This window comes from Takifugu rubripes, chromosome 20 (genome assembly GCF_901000725.2).
Source record: "Takifugu rubripes chromosome 20, fTakRub1.2, whole genome shotgun sequence".
Lineage (NCBI taxonomy): Eukaryota > Metazoa > Chordata > Actinopteri > Tetraodontiformes > Tetraodontidae > Takifugu > Takifugu rubripes.
In genome coordinates this window covers 12,425,675-12,444,454 of record NC_042304.1, presented here as the reverse complement: position 1 = coordinate 12,444,454, position 18,780 = coordinate 12,425,675, and the positions used below count along the sequence as shown (strand labels likewise).

At 43.1% G+C, this 18,780-nt stretch overlaps 3 protein-coding genes across 11 annotated transcripts; 1 reads left to right on the top strand and 2 right to left on the bottom strand.

The window, feature by feature from the left end:
• Positions 1–27: 27 nt before the first annotated feature.
• On the bottom strand, positions 28–4,451 carry klhl26 (kelch-like family member 26). 3 transcript variants are annotated; one of them, XM_029828325.1, is made up of 4 exons: positions 4,218–4,450; positions 4,002–4,153; positions 2,771–2,953; positions 28–2,582 (listed from the first exon to the last, which is right to left on the bottom strand). In XM_029828325.1, exons 3-4 carry the CDS (start codon positions 2,950–2,952, stop codon positions 1,001–1,003), a joined length of 1,764 nt encoding a protein of 587 aa, XP_029684185.1. In that variant the 5' UTR covers position 2,953; positions 4,002–4,153; positions 4,218–4,450; the 3' UTR covers positions 28–1,000. The 3 variants fall into 3 exon arrangements, with proteins under 3 accessions (XP_029684185.1, XP_003974374.1, XP_011613313.1); XM_003974325.3 differs by lacking the exon at positions 4,002–4,153; XM_011615011.2 differs by lacking the exons at positions 2,771–2,953; positions 4,002–4,153 and having other exon boundaries at positions 4,218–4,451.
• Positions 4,429–12,990, top strand: il12rb1 (interleukin 12 receptor subunit beta 1). 4 transcript variants are annotated; one of them, XM_029828323.1, is made up of 17 exons: positions 4,429–4,550; positions 5,660–5,748; positions 5,846–5,958; positions 8,408–8,528; positions 9,101–9,267; positions 9,362–9,504; positions 9,592–9,625; positions 9,726–9,848; positions 10,100–10,176; positions 10,336–10,564; positions 10,663–10,788; positions 10,868–10,966; positions 11,330–11,485; positions 11,657–11,812; positions 11,894–11,966; positions 12,046–12,121; positions 12,292–12,990. In XM_029828323.1, exons 3-17 carry the CDS (start codon positions 5,874–5,876, stop codon positions 12,598–12,600), a joined length of 1,974 nt encoding a protein of 657 aa, XP_029684183.1. In that variant the 5' UTR covers positions 4,429–4,550; positions 5,660–5,748; positions 5,846–5,873; the 3' UTR covers positions 12,601–12,990. The 4 variants fall into 4 exon arrangements, with proteins under 4 accessions (XP_029684183.1, XP_011613314.1, XP_011613315.1 ...); XM_011615013.2 differs by lacking the exons at positions 4,429–4,550; positions 5,660–5,748 and adding an exon at positions 7,325–7,802; XM_011615012.2 differs by lacking the exons at positions 4,429–4,550; positions 5,660–5,748 and having other exon boundaries at positions 5,832–5,958.
• Positions 12,991–14,217: 1,227 nt separating this feature from the next.
• On the bottom strand, positions 14,218–18,480 carry LOC105417955 (uncharacterized). Of its 4 annotated transcripts, none has more exons than XM_011615018.2 (6): positions 18,346–18,480; positions 17,370–17,475; positions 16,368–16,691; positions 16,133–16,291; positions 14,960–15,006; positions 14,218–14,870 (listed from the first exon to the last, which is right to left on the bottom strand). In XM_011615018.2, exons 2-6 carry the CDS (start codon positions 17,437–17,439, stop codon positions 14,733–14,735), a joined length of 738 nt encoding a protein of 245 aa, XP_011613320.1. In that variant the 5' UTR covers positions 17,440–17,475; positions 18,346–18,480; the 3' UTR covers positions 14,218–14,732. The 4 variants fall into 4 exon arrangements, with proteins under 4 accessions (XP_011613320.1, XP_011613317.1, XP_011613318.1 ...); XM_011615015.2 differs by having other exon boundaries at positions 17,370–17,551; positions 18,346–18,423; XM_011615016.2 differs by lacking the exon at positions 18,346–18,480 and adding an exon at positions 17,604–18,193.
• Positions 18,481–18,780: the final 300 nt, after the last annotated feature.

Here is an 18,780-nt window from a genome sequence, read left to right as displayed (position 1 = left end):
TAATAATTTTTAAAAAAAAACACCCCATGGAAGGTATTTGTGTTTAATAAAGAACATACATGAGACACACAAACATCTACATTCTTCTTGGACTAAAAGCGGCTTATATTGCACTTGAACATGATAGCGTGTGCTTTTCAATGGGCAAATAGCATGTGTACACACTAAGGCAAACAGGAGACAGTTTTAAAACAGGAAGAATTTAAAAATAATTCTTCCTTAAACACGATAATCGCTCCTCTCCCTCCAGCAGCAGAATTAGAGGTCTGTCAAATGTGCAGCATTGCAGTCGAAAACAAGCTATTGAACAGCAGCTTGTTTTAGGAGACTATTAAGAATTCAGAATATACATAAAGTATAAGAATTAAAAGAATTAGACGTAATGCAGCACACTTAAGATTTCAGTGAACGCACATTTAACACTTATGCAGCTGCCGGAACAGACCCATGCTATTTGTAAATGATAGTGCAATAATTACTGTGCATTGATGAGGTTTGTTGATAGAGTTGCAATAAAATATTAATACTTTCATATTTATCTGTGATTAAAAACATTTATATTACAGAATCTTTAAACTCACATTACAATCACAATGTCTGACATTAAGGTGTATCCAATATTGGAAACATAGATTCAAATAAACAAATCTTTAAGAATGTGCCGTGTTAAAATGAAGCCCTTAATGGAATTATAATTAGCCTTTCTTAAAGAGAAAGCTCTGTAAATAAAGTTGGTATCCAAGACACAAATTAAAATTCAGTCTATAAAAGGTGAAAATTCCAGTAAACCTGTGAAAACCAACACATTAACATAATGCCTCAGCACCAAAATCTCCTGACATTAAGAGACGAAGGAAAAATAATCCCAAATTTAAAATGTGCTTGATAAAACCAGATTTGTCCTTCAATCAAAGCTTACAGTGTTCGGCTCCCCAACTTCGCGCTGGCACGACAAAAAACACAGCAGGTAGAAAAAAAGAACCACTCAGAGGTCCGGTGGTTAGCGCTGTGCGGCGTTCTGTGGGAGGATGATTGGCGTACAGGCGATGCCGGCGAAGGACTCGGGAAAGTGCAAATCCCTCTCCCACTCATCCGTCTCCGTGTTGTACACCTGCACGATGCTCGTGACATTATTCAGGTGCCAGTTGTAGCCTCCCACGATGTAAATCTTCCGCTCCAGTAAGCAGCAGCCGGCCTCAGACTGCCCCGCTCTCATAGGACTGACGGTGGTCCACTGGTCCCGCTCCGGGACGTAATATTCGACTGCGAGTACATCAAAGCAACGGTCCACGTGGTCCATGCGGCCCCCTAAGGCGTACACCCGCTCCCCTGTGTGGATCATGGCGTGCAGCACTCTGGGTTCATTCATGGGCGCTCTGAATTCCCACTGGTCCGACACGGGGTCGTAGCAGTGCAGAGTTTTCTTGTCGTCCAGGGAGACGCCGTAGCCCCCGGAGACGTACAGCTTTTCTCCACAGGGGGTCCCCGCGTGACCCCAAACCCTGCGTTTTAAGGGCTCCACAAATGTCCATTCGTTCTTCTTCGGGCAGTAGCGCTCCACAGACGACAGGCTGCCGGATCTGTTCCGCCCCCCCGTGGCATACAGCTGACCACGGAGCATGTGGAGCTGAAACTGGATTCGCGCCTCCTGCATGGGCTGAATGCGCAGCCACTGGTTCAGATGCGGGTCGTAACGATAACAGCTGTCTACGGCGCCCTCGCCGCTGCGGTACTGCAAATGTTGTCCCCCGACCACGTACACAAAGTTGTCAAGCGCGGCCACGCAGGCGTGGCTGCACCCCACCTCCATCTCCGTCACCTCTTTGAACTGGCGGGAAGTGATGTCAGGGAGGTGGTACACCTTGGTGCTCACTGTGCGGTCGTTATCGGTGTACGGCGTGCCGCCAAATGTGATGAGGGACACCGCGTCAGAGCGTATGAGCGTGCGCGGGGACTGCATGTCATGCTGTCGGAAGGGAAGAATGTGATAGTTGAAGGCTTCGAGGAGATACTGGCGACAAAGCACGTCCTCTACCATGATGTCCACTGTCTGGACACTGTCGACCAACTCAGAGGAGCGCATGAGCGGGAAGCGCACGTGACACAGAACGCTGCTGGCTCTTGCCCGGCGCGACTCGTCGTGCTGGAGCCACCTGATCGCGGCGTGGAAGAGTTCGATTTCGCTGCAGTTCTTCAGTTTGTTGCTCTCCAAGAAGAACACAAGACGCTCCATGGGAATGTGCAGGAAGTCCTCCTCCTCCGCTATCTGGAGGAAGTGGCGGAAGGTGAAGGCGTCCACTGACTCTTTGAGGGAAGACAGACTGAAGGTGGTGGCCATCTGACCGATGTTTAGGCAGGTCTCCACGCTCATTGCCGACTTGAGGAACTCCTCACAGAGCTCCACGACTGGGACCATCTGGAGAAATACGGCCGCCCCGAGGACGTCCTGAATACAGTCCAGGTCTAGCGTGACCTCTGAGCTGTAGGCAAAGTCGATAATGTGTTTGAGTCCACGGGCAGACAACCCTTTCAGCTCAATGGTGTCTTGCTGCGACTCCCTCATCCCTCCGGTAAACATCGCTCTGTAACACAGGATGATTAGAAACATTATCTCTTAAAAAACGCCAGGGGTCCGTTTAACCCATTTTCAGAGGTTAAAATGTTGCATTTTCAACAGTCCCTCCCCAAACCTGCTTTCCATGCTGAAGCTATAAACTCTAAGTGCTTTCAACTTAAGGTGTAAAAGGGTAACAGGAAGTGTCAGTCTAACCTGAAGTAATCGCTACAGGCGGCCAGCACGGCTCTATGGACTTGGAAACGCTCCTCGTTGATTGCCAGCACAACGTCGAGCAGTTGGCCCTGAGCTCGCAAGACAGACAAGCCCTGAAGGAGGGTGGCGCTGTGGCTGGGGGCTGAAAATGTACAGCGCAGGGTGCTATTCTTGTTAGCCATACTGGAAAGAAAGAGACCCAGTGTTGATCCAGTTCTTTGATATAGCTGTACTGCCAGAGGCTGTAATATTCCAGCCAAGCAAACTGAAGCCCAGGAGTATTAAAATGTGATCTAATGTATTTTGCTAATGCAAGACACTCTCAGCGGTCCTGCGATGGAAATTTGATCAAATCATCTACAATCAGAAGGTAAAACAGAATCTGTAGCGTGTAGAGTGAGCGTGCATCTGCACACCAAGGAGAAACATTAATGACAACAAATGACGTCACTCCGTTTACCCTTGTCAGTGCTGCACATATTTGGAAATAAAATTGAGGATAGAATAACATAAACTGTATATTACAGTTGGTCTGATGATCTAACATGCAGATAAATGGGGCAATGACATTTTTAAAAAAAACTTAATCTGCTTAAGGCCTGTTGTTATGATATAAAATGGTAGAAAGACTGAAACAGAACTTAATTAGAGCAAGCCAGTTTGACGCAAAATATTCAGCAAAAAAAAGCAAAACACAACATTGTAAAATAACAGAAATTTCTCTTAATGCATAATATTGGAACGTTCATGGAAGGAAAACACTTGGGCTGGGGTTTTATTTACCTGCCACAGCTGTGTTGTGCATCTATCTGGCGTCCAGCATGTTGGGACACCTGTGATTGTTCCCACTACACTATTTTAGTGGCAAATCAGCTTTTATTTGTATCCTTGTTAAACTATAACATCAGATGCGCACAAACTGAACCATTAGCTTCAGTCTCGAGGTTTATCCAGGTCGGAACGCATTTTGAGATTTACTAAAAACATTAAGGAGTGTTACGACGAGCAAACAGACGTTCAGCTGAAATGTAGTTAATAATTTCCTTAAAACTCGACTCCGGTTTACTTTAGTGGTTCTTTAGCGCGCAGCCGAGGTTGATGGACGCTAATGGTGCGTTTACGGTCCGCGTTATTGCGTCGACAGTGTAACATACAGCATGACTTTAAAGCGAAACGTTGTAATAGCACAAGACAGATCTGCTGTGAAAAGAACACAACTTATTCCACGAACATTCTTTAGTTCTTGCAGGACCGCTGCTACACCCTTCCATTGTCACGCCGCTGCCCCTAACGCCGGTGTTCGCCCGGAGGCCCAGCACGGCTCCCCGCTCTTTCCTCAAGCCCAGCACCGGCCTCGTTACACCCCGTAAGGGCGAACCGAGCCTGCAGGGGTGAGACCCGAAGTTTCATACACGGTCACACCACATCCTCAGCCGGCGTTACTCACCTGTTCCGTGGCTGATCCGAAGCGAAATCCACACCATCTGACTCCGCCATCTTCTAACACAGGGCAATACGCATATGACATTTTCATCAGTGTTACAGGGGGATCAAAAACCCGATCATTGTCTGTAGTGTATGTTACGATTCTATGATTTAGACTGGTGCAGAAGACAGCCGAGGGACCGAAGAACCTGCTGGGGGCTCGTACCTCTCCTCCGCCCGAATCAATGATGTACCGGCGACACCTGCATGTTTTGGCCACCCGAGGGCGCAGCTGAGGCTTTTCTACAGAGCCACATAAATACCTCTTCCTCTTCCTCTCTTTCTTCTTAGAAGAGTAAGCCGGAACCACCTTTAAAGATGAAACGACGTGTGCATGTCAGAGGGAGAGTAATTGTATATTCGAAAATGCAAGTGATTTGTTATGAAAGTGTATAAATGAGATCTGGGACGTAAATAAGGATGTAAAAAGAGGAAGCCCACGTTAAAGGCATCTGCAAGTAGAACACAGATTTGATGTGAAGGCATCCCATTAGTCAAACAGCTTAAAAACCTTGGCAATATTTTTTTTCTTACATTAAACACAGATGGACATGGCTGGACATGCCCATATTTCTGCAGAGCTAAGATGCAGACACCTTGTTTTAAAGCCCATCATAAATTATACTATTCACTTTATATTCCCTTCAGATTAGGTGACATGAAGCACTGAGCAAATGTCAGTGATACACAAGCTTACAACTTCAGAGGATATTTTATTGTAATACATGAAATCAATTACAGTGTGTAATGGGGAAATGCGTTACAGACTGATATTACAGTAATCAGAGTTTAAGGATAAATACTTGTTACAACTGGGTGAAAAAGTCTACCAGGGTTTCCAGAGTTTTAATGTTATGACATTATTATTACGATGTTATAACATATGGGTTTACCATGAAATACATACGTTGAGAGTTCAATTCACACTGCCATAGAAACATGCACATGATTGCAGAAGTACTAATCACCCAGTATGAGCAAAAGGCTGGGTAGATGTTTTATGCATAACCAACATAATTTACAACTAATTTATGTAAGGAAAACCACTGAATATTTTCTTTTTTCAACTGTAAACTTAGGGTTAGGGTTAGAAGTATTTTATTTTATGGCAGCATATTGATTTAGATACATTAAAATGAAATAAAAAGGGCATTTCCTAACCTTTGGTGACTCAGAAGAACTAACAAATACTGAAACACTTGTCCTAAATCAAACAGAAATGTTTTCTTTTTAGGTGTTTTTTTTGTTTTGTTTTGGGTTCATTCTCTTTTTATAAAATCATTTTTAAGGATTGGAACATGTCCTTTGATTTAAATTCATATCTTATATTTAATCAAATCAGTATTAATGACAAGGATGACGAGGGAAACATTGTCTATAACCTCGTGCTTTTCTGTGAAACAGGCTGCAGTCAACGAAACTGTTTCTGGGGAAAAAAAACTTAAAAGAGTTGCAGTTTCGTAATGGTTGTTATGACTGTCGGTGCTGGTAAGGTGAGTCTAATCCCCCCCCCCCCCCCCCCCCCTCCCCCCCGACACTTGTGCTTTTAAAGCAGAGAGACAGGAAACGACACACATTCTGACACTGCAGGTCAAGAATAATCTATGAAGACATTTCAATGACATCTCATGGAAGCTGTGAAGCGGTGGCGCCGCTGCATGGATGCACTGTTGTGGTCCTCTTCATTACTACATTCAGCAAAGGTACAGTGATGTGAAATTCTTCCTTTTTAAAACAATTCTTCATTTGAGAAGAAGACCGACCAAAATAAATCCAGGGAGAGGATAGCAGATGGGTGCTCCAGAGACGGTTCTGCTTCAAAAAGATGCAGTAATTGGCAGATATGATCAGAAGCCAAGCGCTCTTTGATGAGGGCAGCTTGGTGTCCCCTCATCTAGATTAGACTTTTGACTACAGTTTGATACCACAGTTTGGGACTGATGGGCCCAAAGCTGGAGCATTCCAACGGGCCATTACCTTTTTTTTTCAAAAGAAGAGAATTAAGTACAGTTTTAAAGAATCCAAGATTCCTGAACCAGCCAGGTCCCACAAAGCCACAAGAAGCTGTCTAGTGATGTTGCTTTTGGCATTGAGTCCAAAGCATCTTTCATTTCAAATAATGTAATATGGGCCTTAATGGAGATTCAAAGAAGAATAGACAGGAAGGAAGCACCATCTTAATCAGCTGTCTGCTGGAATGGATTTATGGGGAAGATGCTGCCTGGAGCTATCTTGGTTTTTCCCCACCTTGGTTAGAAGTAGGCTATGAAGTAAACGGCTTCATATTCTCTTTATTTGTTTTAGCAGAAGTAGGCATTAAATTACGTGGCACTTGGTTGGAAAACTCTGTAAAAACATTGTAAAAGTTTTACAGACGTGAGAGCTGTGCTCCTGCACCACCACGCTCAGTGACCACAAGAAGACCTCAAACTGACTTTATGATCACTCAGCTCACTCTTGCTGACATAACGCCCCTCTTTTTTTCTTAATCTTGTTCATTGACTTTTTCCTCCCAGAACAACCAAAACCACAAAATAGTTGCACTTTAATGTTTGTACCTGTGGTGTTTCCTTATCAAACCAAATGAATCAGTGAAAGGCAATAACAACTGTGCAAACCCTGTAAAAACGGAACCTTTACATAACTGTCAGGAATGACATTTTTCGCCATTCAAGTCCTACAGCCACACAGAAATGCACAGCATGCAGATGTGTGCAGGGAAACCTGCTGACAGTGTTTTTGAGAACCATGGTAAGAGGGTGTTCCTGGAACAGACGACAGGGCTTCATGGACCGAGCAAGTTAAACTTGTTTTGGCTAATATGAGCTGGAAATTTATGGAGATAATGGAAGACTTACATACTTAATATATGTATTATAGATGTGGTAAAGTTTAAATGTAGCTACATGTCGTCTCGTGCATGTTGTCGCTGTTTAATGTAATTGGAAATCAGGTTGTCATCGTGGTGCTGAAATAATGATTGATTGAGATTATTGTTGATTGATGAATATTATTGGGTGTTCACTTTAATTCTATGTGATTTCTTATAATAAAACCTTGCAATTCCAGGAAACATATTGCTTTGTGCCTTCCTCACCATGCGGGCTTTTGCCTCTACAATGGACACACACTCCTACAGGAGAATGATCTCGGGCCTGCCGACCTAGAGGTGTCAGGATGATGAGCCTTTGTTGTTCAGAAGGAGGGGAAAACCTGGAAGGAGCAGATAGCCCTTCTAGGAGGCTGGGGAAATTGATGGTAGAGCCCCTTACTCATAGTCACCAACACCATTTGTTACTGTTGCTGCAGTGGTGGTAAAAAAGCAAGAATGAGCAATAAGATCTAACCCTCGACAGTGCGGTGGCAAAACAGGTGGCGCCGCAGTGTGAACGCCATGAGATGTGAGCGTGATGCCACAAATGCAGTGCATACGTCTGCAAGGCACATGCAGCAACCACAATGCATTGCCAGAATGTCCATGAGCACTCAGTGACTGACTGATGAAGAAGATTTGGGCCCTATTTTTCTGGCCAGTCACAAATTTGATGTGAGTGCACCGAAGATCGTGTAATGGTTACGCCGGCGAAGACTTGAGCAGCACAAAATAAGGCCTTTATGTTGTCTGAACTAAATAAATCACATCCGATTTGACAAAAACACTATATCCTCGTGCCACTGTTTTGAAGAACTACACACTATATAGAAATCAAACATTTGGTAATAATATATTTATGAATTTTCTGAAATGGATCCGATATTTTTAAATAGCAAGATTTTTTTTAAGCTGAAATAAACAGTATGGAAGACAGAAGCTACAGAAAATGATTGTGAAAGTGAAATTTCACATTGTAAAAATTGAATTAGCCACAAGGTGTTGGTTATCTTATCAGCATGGTGTGGTTTCCATTAACACACAACGGCGTGTGAAAACACAGGCGGCGTGTAGATGATGTTTCTTTGAGCGCTGCCAAGGACACGTTACCTTTTTTGCCTCTTTAACATACAAGTGGTTTTCAGCCAAAATGAAAATTGCTCTGACGTGAATCGTAAAGGTCAAACCAGCTGCTCTAGTTTCCTGCTGAAGCTGTAAAAAGAAAATACCCCAGATCTGTGTAACACATCTTGCTAAGGCCTTTTTTCATTTCATTTCAGGGTCGACATGTGAGCCTCCATTGAGTCCTCTGTGCTTCAGAAATATAACAAACCATATGATTTACTGCGAATGGAACGCGAATACAACTGAAAGCAATGTGACGTACAAGGTCGTCTTTGAGTGAGTGGGTCTACGTACACACGGTCGGGTCTGTGGCTGTTCAGACAGCGATGCTATTTGATCCTTTACACGTAAGCATACTTGCCAAATCCTACAATCAATGAGTCACATCTACCACAAGAATTGGACTTTGCTTTGCTGCAGTTTCACCCCCGAGAGCTCCTTCTCCCCTGGCTTCGCTGCTCACTATTGCTATTTCTTTATTCACTTATTTATCTTTTTGAGTTGTTATTATTATCTCTCTTTTGTCTTGGACACAGTTTGTTTGCTGCATACTTTGTAATGTAACTGACAGCTTCTGGATATCAGCTCTATAGTATCTGAGCTTTAACCTCCACAGTCTTCTGGTTGTCAATCTGTAAAAGGAAATTTTATTGATGTCCCCCCTTGATCGAATAAATGAATAACTTAATAAATAAGTCACTGTCCAAACCGTTACAGACCTGCCAGTATTTATTGGAAATATGACTTTATGGTAACGATCGGTGTCCTCAGACGTGCACATGCATCGGGAAAACCTCAGCCAATGTGATTTTGTCCTCTGTCTCACTCCTTTTCTTCTCATCTTCAAGCATTGGAAAAGGCTACCTGAAAGAATCTTGTGACGTTGAGACCTCCTGTGTCACGTTGAATGAAGACGAAGTGATCTTAAATAGGCCTGTGGACGTCTGGGTGGAGGCTCGTGTTGGAAACTCCAGCTGCCAGTCAAACAAGAAATCTGTTACACTCCACCACACAGGTGCTGACGCACATTTCCACCATTTTTCCATAAGTAAAAAAATGCAGACAACTGTATGCATAAAACAAATATTCTTTTTGGCTTCGCTCTACAGTAAAATATGATGTACCGAGAAAAGTTAGCATGTCCTGGTTAAAAGGCGACCTGATCTTGGGCTGGACAGCTGCACAGGATCATCCGGCTTTAGCCGAAGTCCGCTTCCGAGTACATGAACGCCTCACGGAAACATGGGAAACAGTGAGGCATTTTTTGTCCCCAAATTCAAATCAACCAGGGGAAAAGTCACACATTTATTCTGATTAACCGTTTTGTTTTCTGTCGCAGAGAATGGCCAACACCAGCCTCATAAATTTAACATGTGAGCAGTATCATGTTGTGTGTGTGGAAAGAAAGAAAATTCAGCCTTGGCGCACATCCTGAGAGGACCTATCCTCATCTGATTTTTTTGATCTGCACAGACCAGATGACAGTTGAGAATCTCCTGAAGCACACAGCCTACCAGATCCAAATCAGACATCGATCCATTCGGGTCCTGAACCCGCTGTGGAGCGACTGGTCTCCGGTTGTGACTGTTCCCGCAGGTGAGTTCACAATTTTGGAGTTTGGAACATGGTCAGCCGTGTGAATACTATCCTGTTACTCACTACTTCTTCACTCATTACTATCTGACATCTACAAAATGAAACAGGGAGTAAAACTTCCCACTTATAGAAAGAGAATTATCCATTCTTCACGCCATAAACCAGCCTAACTAGTAAATATCAAACAAAGAGGTGCAGCATAAATAGTATAGGGACTATAAAACAGAGACCTTTGTCTGTGTCTATTGCAGAGCTGCATCAGCAACCCGTGGTCTCCATAGAAACAAAGGTTGTCAATGGCTCCCGAAAGTTGAGGCTGTCATGGACGGTAAGTCGGTGACGGGAAAACGAGTTGCTGCTTGACACCAACACACAGAGCGGTCGCAAAATGTTAAGTAAGCGAGCGAGCGGCAGCTCCAAAATCCACCATTTCTCTCAGCTACGGTGGCACTTGATGATGACATGTTTGTCGTGTTCTGATTCCCAGCCCATGTTTCAGGCAGCATCAGTCACGGGAGTGACCTACAGCATCACTGACACTCAATCCTCCCATAGATGCCCCTGCAAGCAGGTGCACCATCGCACCCAAGGGACCCACTTCACCACTTATGTGTCCTACTCTGCCGTCAACATCTCTGTAATTGCCAAAAACGCAGTGGGGGTTTCTCCCACGGCAGTGGCATCGGTAGGGCAGATAGAAAAAGTGGATTTAAAAAGTGAGTGCACGTGCGTGCTCGTCGGGGATTGTGTGCATTAATCCTGCAGGATGCACATTTGGCCATTTTCAGCTGTTGCTGCTGTTCTTTTTAACCAGCCTGTGACAGTACTCAACTGGGTAAGAAACTGGAAAAGAGAAACTGCCTGGAGCTGTACGAGTTTCAGGATGGAGACTGGAGGCCGGCTGAAGTTATCACTTCAACAAAGAGAAATAAAAATGAAAGTAAGCAGTGCAGTTTGTACCCAGTCATCGACACATTTGGGTTATCAAATTAACAAATGTTTTGCTCTCTCTGTTGTAGCGATGAAGGATTACATTTACTACCTTTACTTTGAACATAGATGTCCCGGCAGGAAGCCTCGGACAGATAAAATGTGTGTTTTTTATCACAAAGAGGGAGGTGAGTCATTATTCACTCATCGCTGTGTTGATGTGAAGGTGGATTTATTCAAAATCAACGTCAAAACAAAGCTGTCCTTTGTGGAGACGTTCCCCTTTAGCAGGAGGCTAACAGCAAGCGCAGGCTAACAGCAAGGAAAGACTAATGGATGGTCCTGTGATGGACCTCAAATCTAACAAATATGTTTGGTTTTGGAAGGAGGAGGAGCTGCGACTTTTAAAAACCTTGCTTTAACTGAATGAGAGCGATGCTCGTGTTAATATAAAAGCATCTTTTTTGGATTGATAACTCCTGTCATCATGTAGATGCGAAGGCCACGGACGGAGGGTTACTTCTTGTTAAAGTTGTTCCACTTTTTTTCAGTTCCGCTCTCAGAACCTCTGGACTTCAGGGTTTTTGACGAACTCTCCAACTCTGTCAGCCTGTCTTGGAAAACGATTCCCATCGAGAGCCTTCGTGGTTTCCTCTCTCACTACAGGCTCTGCAGTATTAAAATCAACTCGGAGGAAAAAGACGAAGGTGCAATGTCTCATTTTCATCGCAGTTATTTTGCAAAATGATCTAATTTGTGTATCAGAAGGGAAGAAACCAAATTTGCATCTTTCTTTAGTTCCTTGATGTGTCTGGAAAAAAAACAAACCGGATTTACAATTTATGGGTGTGTTGACATTTTAATGCTCGTTTTCTCAGTGTGCTATAACGTGTCCGCATCTGTAACGGAACACCGCTTTGAGAACTTGACACCTGGGTCAAAATACAACATCAGCCTGGCGGCAGCAACGGGGGCCGGGGAGGGTCCTCAGGTTTTTCGCATCGTCAACACTCTGCCGGAGAGCCACGTGACCGGTAATGACCTCGATGACCTCAATGCCCTGATCTGTGACTGGAACAACTTTATAACCCCACCACAAATGTCCCCCCATCTAGTGCTGCTGTGGGTCCTGAGTGGGCTGTTTGTGATGTTTCTGATCTCAACAATGTGCACCTGCATGCTGAGGCAGTAAGTGACCCATTTATCAAGCTACGCTGCGCACGCTGGACCTGCACATCTCACACGTCTCCTCTGATCTTAAATTCAGAATCAAGCAAAAAATCTTTCCTCCTGTGCCGAAGCCCGTCATTCTGGATTTCACTCATTATCAGGCACAGAACCAGGTGAGAACCAATCTTTTTTGCCTGTTTGTTTGTTTTCTAAAACTGGATGAGGGAAATTTACCCTGGAATTTACCTGTATTCTTCTTATTCAGTGGTCACTATGTTGTAGAACAGCACAAAATCACATTTGTGTTCTCAAATGTCACTTTTTCCGGTGTGTTGCGTTGCAGAAAACGCTGGAAAGGCCAGAGGAGGTGGACGAGCTGATACTGTATCAAATGCAGCCGGAGGGCAAGTCAACCACAGAGAATGCAGAAGAGAGGCTGTTCAGAGGCCACTGGTATGAGGACAAGGACGAGGACACGGACGATGACAACACTGGTTTGAGGACGTCAGAAGACTATGGAGATGAGCACTTGGATTGTACAGCTCAGACAAGGAAGGGCTCCAGAGATGCAAGGACTGATCTGGACCACGAGATCGAAAGGCTGATATACAAGAATGGCCTCGTGTTTGATGGGAAGGCAGATTTACAGTGAAACAAATTTGGCTAGTTGGGGTTCTTCTCACCTTTTTGAAGTTGAGTGTGTGTGTGTGAGTGCCCAAAACACCCGTAGTCAGGAAACGTATGAAAATCCTCACAAACATAGAAATACAGGAAGAGTGTGTGTGTGTGTGTGTGTGGGGGGGGGGGGGGGGGGCACTGTTTCAGAACGTGTGACAGGAAGTGGTTGCAAAAAACAATGATCTTTTTAAAAAAAAAAATGGTGGCTTGTACATGGGAAATCGCTGATGGCTCAGTATGTGAGACATTCTAAGAAACGTCATCTAAAGTATAACGTGCGGTTTTTCTGACACACATTGTGTCATTTCAGTGAATCCTGAAATACTATAAATAATAAATTAAAATTAAAATATGATAAAGTTAATACTTGATGGACAGAAGTGTCTTCAACACAAATAGTTTTAAGTGGTCTTATCACGAAAATCTCTATGTTTAAATATTACAATACGGAAAAGTTGCGGATCGACTTCACTCTTCAGGCGCTTTTGGCTACAGTGACACCAAGTGGTCAAAAAAGGTATTAATGTCAAAATGCATCAGAACAATTTTGACAAAAAGTTACGCTCAACGGGTAATATCATAGCTATTACTTCAGCTCAGGAGAAATAAGAAATGAAGGCTAACAGAAGCTACTTTTATGCTCCATTAACTGATTTTATTCTACACCTATCTACTACTTTATATTAGGGGTCCGAACACAAGCAGAGTAACACTAGTAATTTATTTCAGTCCCGTATGTGACAACCAATGATAGTGGAGAGGGGGCGCTCTCACATTAGTCAGCCCGGAGGTTGACAGTGGATCCCGCCGCCCAGGAGGGGGCACTATACTGCAGTCGCTCCATCCACCATCCATGATGGTTTTCTCTCTCTCTCTGTCTGACACACACACACACACACACACACACACACACACACACACACACACACACACACACACACACACACACAGTATCCACTGGGACCTTATTAAACTTTGCGCACTTTTCCCCCCTCAATTTGAACACTTGCAATGTATAATTCTTACCATTACATGCCATTAAAATCTTTTTGTGTTCATTTTCAACAGACAGGTGACATTACTAGTCTGTCTGTCGTGACTTTAATAACACATATACAATGTTGTAAAAGTAGGTCGTTGCAACAAAAGAAAAATAATAATGTGGGGGGGGAAGCAACAAAACAAAACCGGACGACACCATTCTGATTAGATCTTTTTCTCACCAGTCCCACCTCGACTTATAGCTGTAAAACATATCTCACATGTACATTAATGTAGCAGCAGTGGAGGCCGCCCGGACCACCTGGACATTAAATATATCATATATTAGGACGAAACAACTGTATAAATGTACAGGACAAAAAATGTGCTTTACTGTCTGGATATGGTAGGTTTGTGTTCTGGTTTGCCATTTAACAACAGATTTACAGTGTCTGGCATTAATCTGACTGAAATAACAGCTGTTCCCTGAATTATCTGCTCTTAATTATCAGCCTGATCTGACAATCACAATGCATCCCTAAAAGCTTGAGACTCCTGACACATGAGGATTCCTGCAAAAGAAGAACTTTCTGGGAGAGAAACAAAAAAGAAAGATCGTTTAGTCTTTTATTATTAACACGTCAGAAAATTAGTCAAACCATGTAGGTTTTAGTCCATCTGGCACTACAGTACTTTGAACTTTTCTTTTAAATACTTGAGTTTCTCTTTGACAGCATATTACATCTTGATGATAACAGGAAGTTTCAGTCATGTGTCTTGACATAGACACATAATATTAAGGAAATCAGATAAGTGGACTGAAACATGTTTTTTCATGTTTATCAGACCTGATTATCACAAATATGTCAACACTCGCATCGAGTTTATGCTTGTGAACCGGCTCTCCGGGAAATATCAACTTATGCTGGTAAATGAGTCCGTAGAGTGTAATCACAAATATCAGCGAGCTTTCACAATAACTGGACCCTGAGTGGGTAGAAACAGTCATTAAAGTTCATATATGACACTAAAACCTTGCAGCTTGTGGCCGTCACCGTTATATCTGTGCATTTTAAGCATTTACATCCAATTAAAGAGAGGAATCTTTCACAACCAGCTGAAAAATCACATTTTCTCTGAGTAAACATTTGCATAATCAGCATCACTGAAATTAATATCCGTAACTCCTGAAGCTCTCTTAGGAAAATCCAGGACGCTATAAACCACAGAGTGAGCGCTGACACTCACAGATGATGGCGTTTCCTGCCAAGACAGCAACAGTCACATAAAAAGGATTATTTACATTGTTGTAAAGGGGTTTTTGAATGGTTAAACTACACGAATGTTCTTACTTGCACTACTGGATTGGAGAATTGATGGCTTGGTTGTTCTGTTTTCTCTGTATGTGAAACAAAACAGTTGCAATTCATTTAGAATGAAGTTTACAGGTCATTTAGTCAGAAAAATGGTTGCTCTGGTGCAGATATGGGCCTGACAACATTGGATGGGGAGTTAGAATTCAGGTTTGGCAGCTTGTTCTGTAGGGGACCGGGCTGTGAGGACTGGATGGAGCTGGGTCCGGCTGCAGCACCATGACCCCACAAGGGTAACGGTGGTCAAGGGGGAAAAAATCAATCAGATTATCATCCAGGGTTGGTTTAGAACCACCAATGCAACAAAATACCTGGGTTACATAAGCGCGTGACACGATTTAGTGACTAGATTTATAACAATAGTTATTTACATCCAGTTTATAGTTGCAATAATGCCCCTGGTAGAAGAACGTATTGATTCTCTTAAGCTGGACCTGACCTCCTCGCGCATGTTTGCTTCTGTGTCGCAGGTCTGAAGCCAAACATTTAAAAAAAAAATGTATTGATTTTGAAAAAAAGGCCTATGCGTTGCAGATGACGTGCAGCATTGCCTCTCAGCTTCTCTGCAGCATCTGCAGGGTTTCGCATTGCTGCTTTTCTGAAATTCGGTCCTGGCAGAGCTGATAGAGAAGTGCACCGTCGGCAAAAATCTGCATTCTATGCAAATATAGGAAAACATCAACTGCGGTTTCTGATGTGGTTCAAAGAGTGTACTTTGTTTTTTCAAAGAGGCAATGTTCCTACAGAATATAGGCCGAGGTTTAGAGTCTGCAGCACAATCACACTAATGCTGAGGTCATGGAAGTATTTCTTTTTTCACCCATCCCTCTTTGTTCTTGTGCTTAATTTTGCACGCAGTGGAGGAGGACTTCTTAAAAAGGGAGTGAATCATCACATTGAACCAAAGAATGTGAAACTGCAGCCTGGTTTGCATCTAACCACATGATTGCACCGTTTTTCCACACGTTTAAAAACACTATTTTCCACCTTCACCTTCTTCATAAAGGCTGTTGAAACAAACAGAAAATCCCTCGTAGCTTAGTTGATGTAGCATTGAAGTGTCTTAAACATGCAAGACCTGAGAATTCTCGAATGATCTGAGGTGGAAAAGAACATAGATTTTATATAGATTGTGTGATATATGGAATTTACCTTTCCCTCCCAAAAGACTCCAGATTAAAAATGGGAGTATTGCAGCCATTAACACTAGTGTTGAAACCACAGCGATAGCAGCAATCTGAGCAGTTCCACTTCCCGTTTCCCATTTTTCTCCCATGTCAGTTTTTGAGTTGTTTCCTTGACCAGGAGGAACTGTAACATTTAAAATACAACGGTTAAAAACCCCCACAGGGCATTTGTGGACTTTAATATAGTCAGATTTGCTTACCTGTGCAGTTTGTGGCCGCCTCTCGGATGTTCACCCACACCGTGTTGCTTTTTATGACACGTATGTTGAGCAGACTGGCCCAGTAATCTCCACTATCGTTCAATCTGACACCGGTGATGTGCCAAAGGACAGAGTTATTTTCTGGGTGCACCTCAAAGACGTCTCCCCTGTTGCCCTGCGTGTACTCAGCAACCTTTTTCTGCTGTTTTGAATTTTGATGAACTACAAAATGACTGTTATTCTGTATGCTGACGTGAGCAGGAAAGGTAAACTTAAGGGTGATGTTGGTGCCGAGGAACCCAGTGACCTCCATCTGACTCTGGACTGTGTGGAGACAAAAGAGGAGAAGCTTTGACAAATGTGTATGTGTATAGAGTCTTCTGAGTATGCCGAAATGTTTGATTTTAGCCAGTTTCCGGTGGGTTAATAAGCTCAATACGTGTGTGACGAGCCAGCTGACGATGGGCACGCTTGACGGACAGTTGATGTTTAACAGAATCTTTTGCTACTCAACCTCAGATAATGCTTTTCTTTTGTAACTATGAAAAATTAATAAAGAACTTTAAATCCTTATAAAATAGAAATGGACTAACCAGTTCAATAGCTGTTTAGCTTAGCTCAACCACTCCACCCAGTGAACTCACTGGAAAAATCTAACATTTTATAGCTAAAAACATGATACAAACAAGTATAAATTGAAAATAGTCTTATGGTTCATTTAGTAACATAAAATGTTCTTCTGATATCAAAAAGGTTCCAGGTACAAATGTCCAAATCGTCCCGAAAAAGGTCTTTTGATATCCATATTTTATAATGCACGCTATAGGTGCCTTCAGTGGTGATTTTCCATTCAAAACCTGATCATGCTTGTGCTCACGTGAGCATGGCCTACAACGTCCTGTCGCTTTCAGCTCTGATCAAATCTAAACCCAATTTAACGGGGGAAAAAAGGGACTTTTAGGTGAAGGTGAATTGAAAGGTTAAAGTTAGAAGCCAGCTTACCGTTGAACATCATGTGAGCGGCAACCATCACAACAATCCCGGGTTGCATTGGGATGAATGGATCACGCATGATACCCAGCAGGACTGTGGCCTGGTGCCGTGCACACTGACCCGTTAAGAGAAAAGAAACAAATGACTGATGGTCAAATCAACCTCCGCTTTGTTTTGTTCTGTAGAAGCGTCTGTGAGGGAGAAATTGCAGACAGGAACTTGAGCGACTATCAATTTTTCTACCTCAAAAAATCAGCCTCAAAAATCGTCACACCTCCGGAAGGCATCTGATGTGCGTGCCTACCCTGAGATGAAGCCACTGTCATATGAAGTGGGTGATTGGAAGAAGTGAAAGTATTTAGTTCAATATTCTTAAGTCGGTTCGCAGATATTTTAGAGAAAATCCCATGAAAGTGAAGCTTTGTTTCAGAGAAGTGATACAGACACTCGTTAATATAAACAGAAAATATTTGCCCTGTTCCTAAAACAAAGTTTTAGCTTCAGGCTTCAGTTGTTGAAATTCGGGTGTTACAGTAAAGCCCTGCAAAATCTGCAAACTATATGTATAAACACAGGAAATATCAACGTGTCCAAAAAATATATGAATTCCGACGTTTGCAAAGAGCCTTTAAATGCATCTCGGTCCGACTCAAATGATGCGTTTCAAAATCTATTGCACGAAACGCGAAATGGAAATCCAGCCAAAAGACTTTAAAACTTCCACTGTCGATGTAACCGAAAATAACCCGAGAACAAATCATTCTCATATCGATTCCACTGACGATTGTGGCCTTATCGTAACTGCTGAGAAGGACATGTTCGGACCAAAGGGGCCAAAATTGACCTCAAACCTTCAGATTGTAAAAATGAGAAAGAAGTCGTTTTTTGAGCGGGGGGCGGGCTAGATTGCAGATAATCACCATAACACTATAAAAATAAAGCCACACTCAAAACCAGACATGCTAACCACAGCAGAGGAAGTCACCTGGGTTTGATGGGGGATTTTTGCTGGTTCAGGATTCTCGTCGTACCCTCAGTGAGATCAGTGAGACCCCCCGCAGATGACTCTGCTGTAATCCTCAGATGATGAAATGCAATGTTACATGTATGTGAAAATATGCTCATATGGATAAAGTGTTGGGTTGGGTGATAAATATAGACTGTGCTTGAGGCTCATTACGCGCGGAGCAAACGTGTCACACCGACAGAAACTGTTCCGGGAAACCGAGAAGCTGCTTCTTCTTATAACAGTGAAAGAATCATGAAAAGTTCCGTTTCCTTCCCCAAGTGGGTCGAACGAGCGTCTTCGTTTACCGAGGAGTAGATTGCATTTTACCACCACCTTGTGGTCTGGCCTGCAGATGCCGCTGGTGTCAGTCTGCGTAAGAGCAGCACACAGGCGCCTCCTCTGGTTAAGGGT

Excerpts from the sequence above, each read along its gene's own strand:
- klhl26 (XM_003974325.3), bottom strand. The coding sequence starts at position 4,267 with ATGGCGGAGTCAGATGGTGTGGATTTCGCTTCGGATCAGCCACGGAAC. Across the intron at positions 2,954-4,217 it reads TCGGATCAGCCACGGAACAG|TATGGCTAACAAGAATAGCA; the intron begins GTGAGTAACGCC and ends CTTTCTTTCCAG. Across the intron at positions 2,583-2,770 it reads GCCTGTAGCGATTACTTCAG|AGCGATGTTTACCGGAGGGA; the intron begins GTTAGACTGACA and ends CCTGTGTTACAG.
- il12rb1 (XM_029828323.1), top strand. The coding sequence starts at position 5,874 with ATGACATCTCATGGAAGCTGTGAAGCGGTGGCGCCGCTGCATGGATGC. Across the intron at positions 9,268-9,361 it reads TGTTACACTCCACCACACAG|TAAAATATGATGTACCGAGA; the intron begins GTGCTGACGCAC and ends TTCGCTCTACAG. Across the intron at positions 11,813-11,893 it reads GCCGGAGAGCCACGTGACCG|TGCTGCTGTGGGTCCTGAGT; the intron begins GTAATGACCTCG and ends CCCCCCATCTAG.
- LOC105417955 (XM_011615018.2), bottom strand. The coding sequence starts at position 17,439 with ATGCGTGATCCATTCATCCCAATGCAACCCGGGATTGTTGTGATGGTT. Across the intron at positions 15,007-16,132 it reads GAGTCTTTTGGGAGGGAAAG|AGAAAACAGAACAACCAAGC; the intron begins GTAAATTCCATA and ends TTTCACATACAG. Across the intron at positions 14,871-14,959 it reads TCTCCAATCCAGTAGTGCAA|GAAACGCCATCATCTGTGAG; the intron begins GTAAGAACATTC and ends CTGTCTTGGCAG.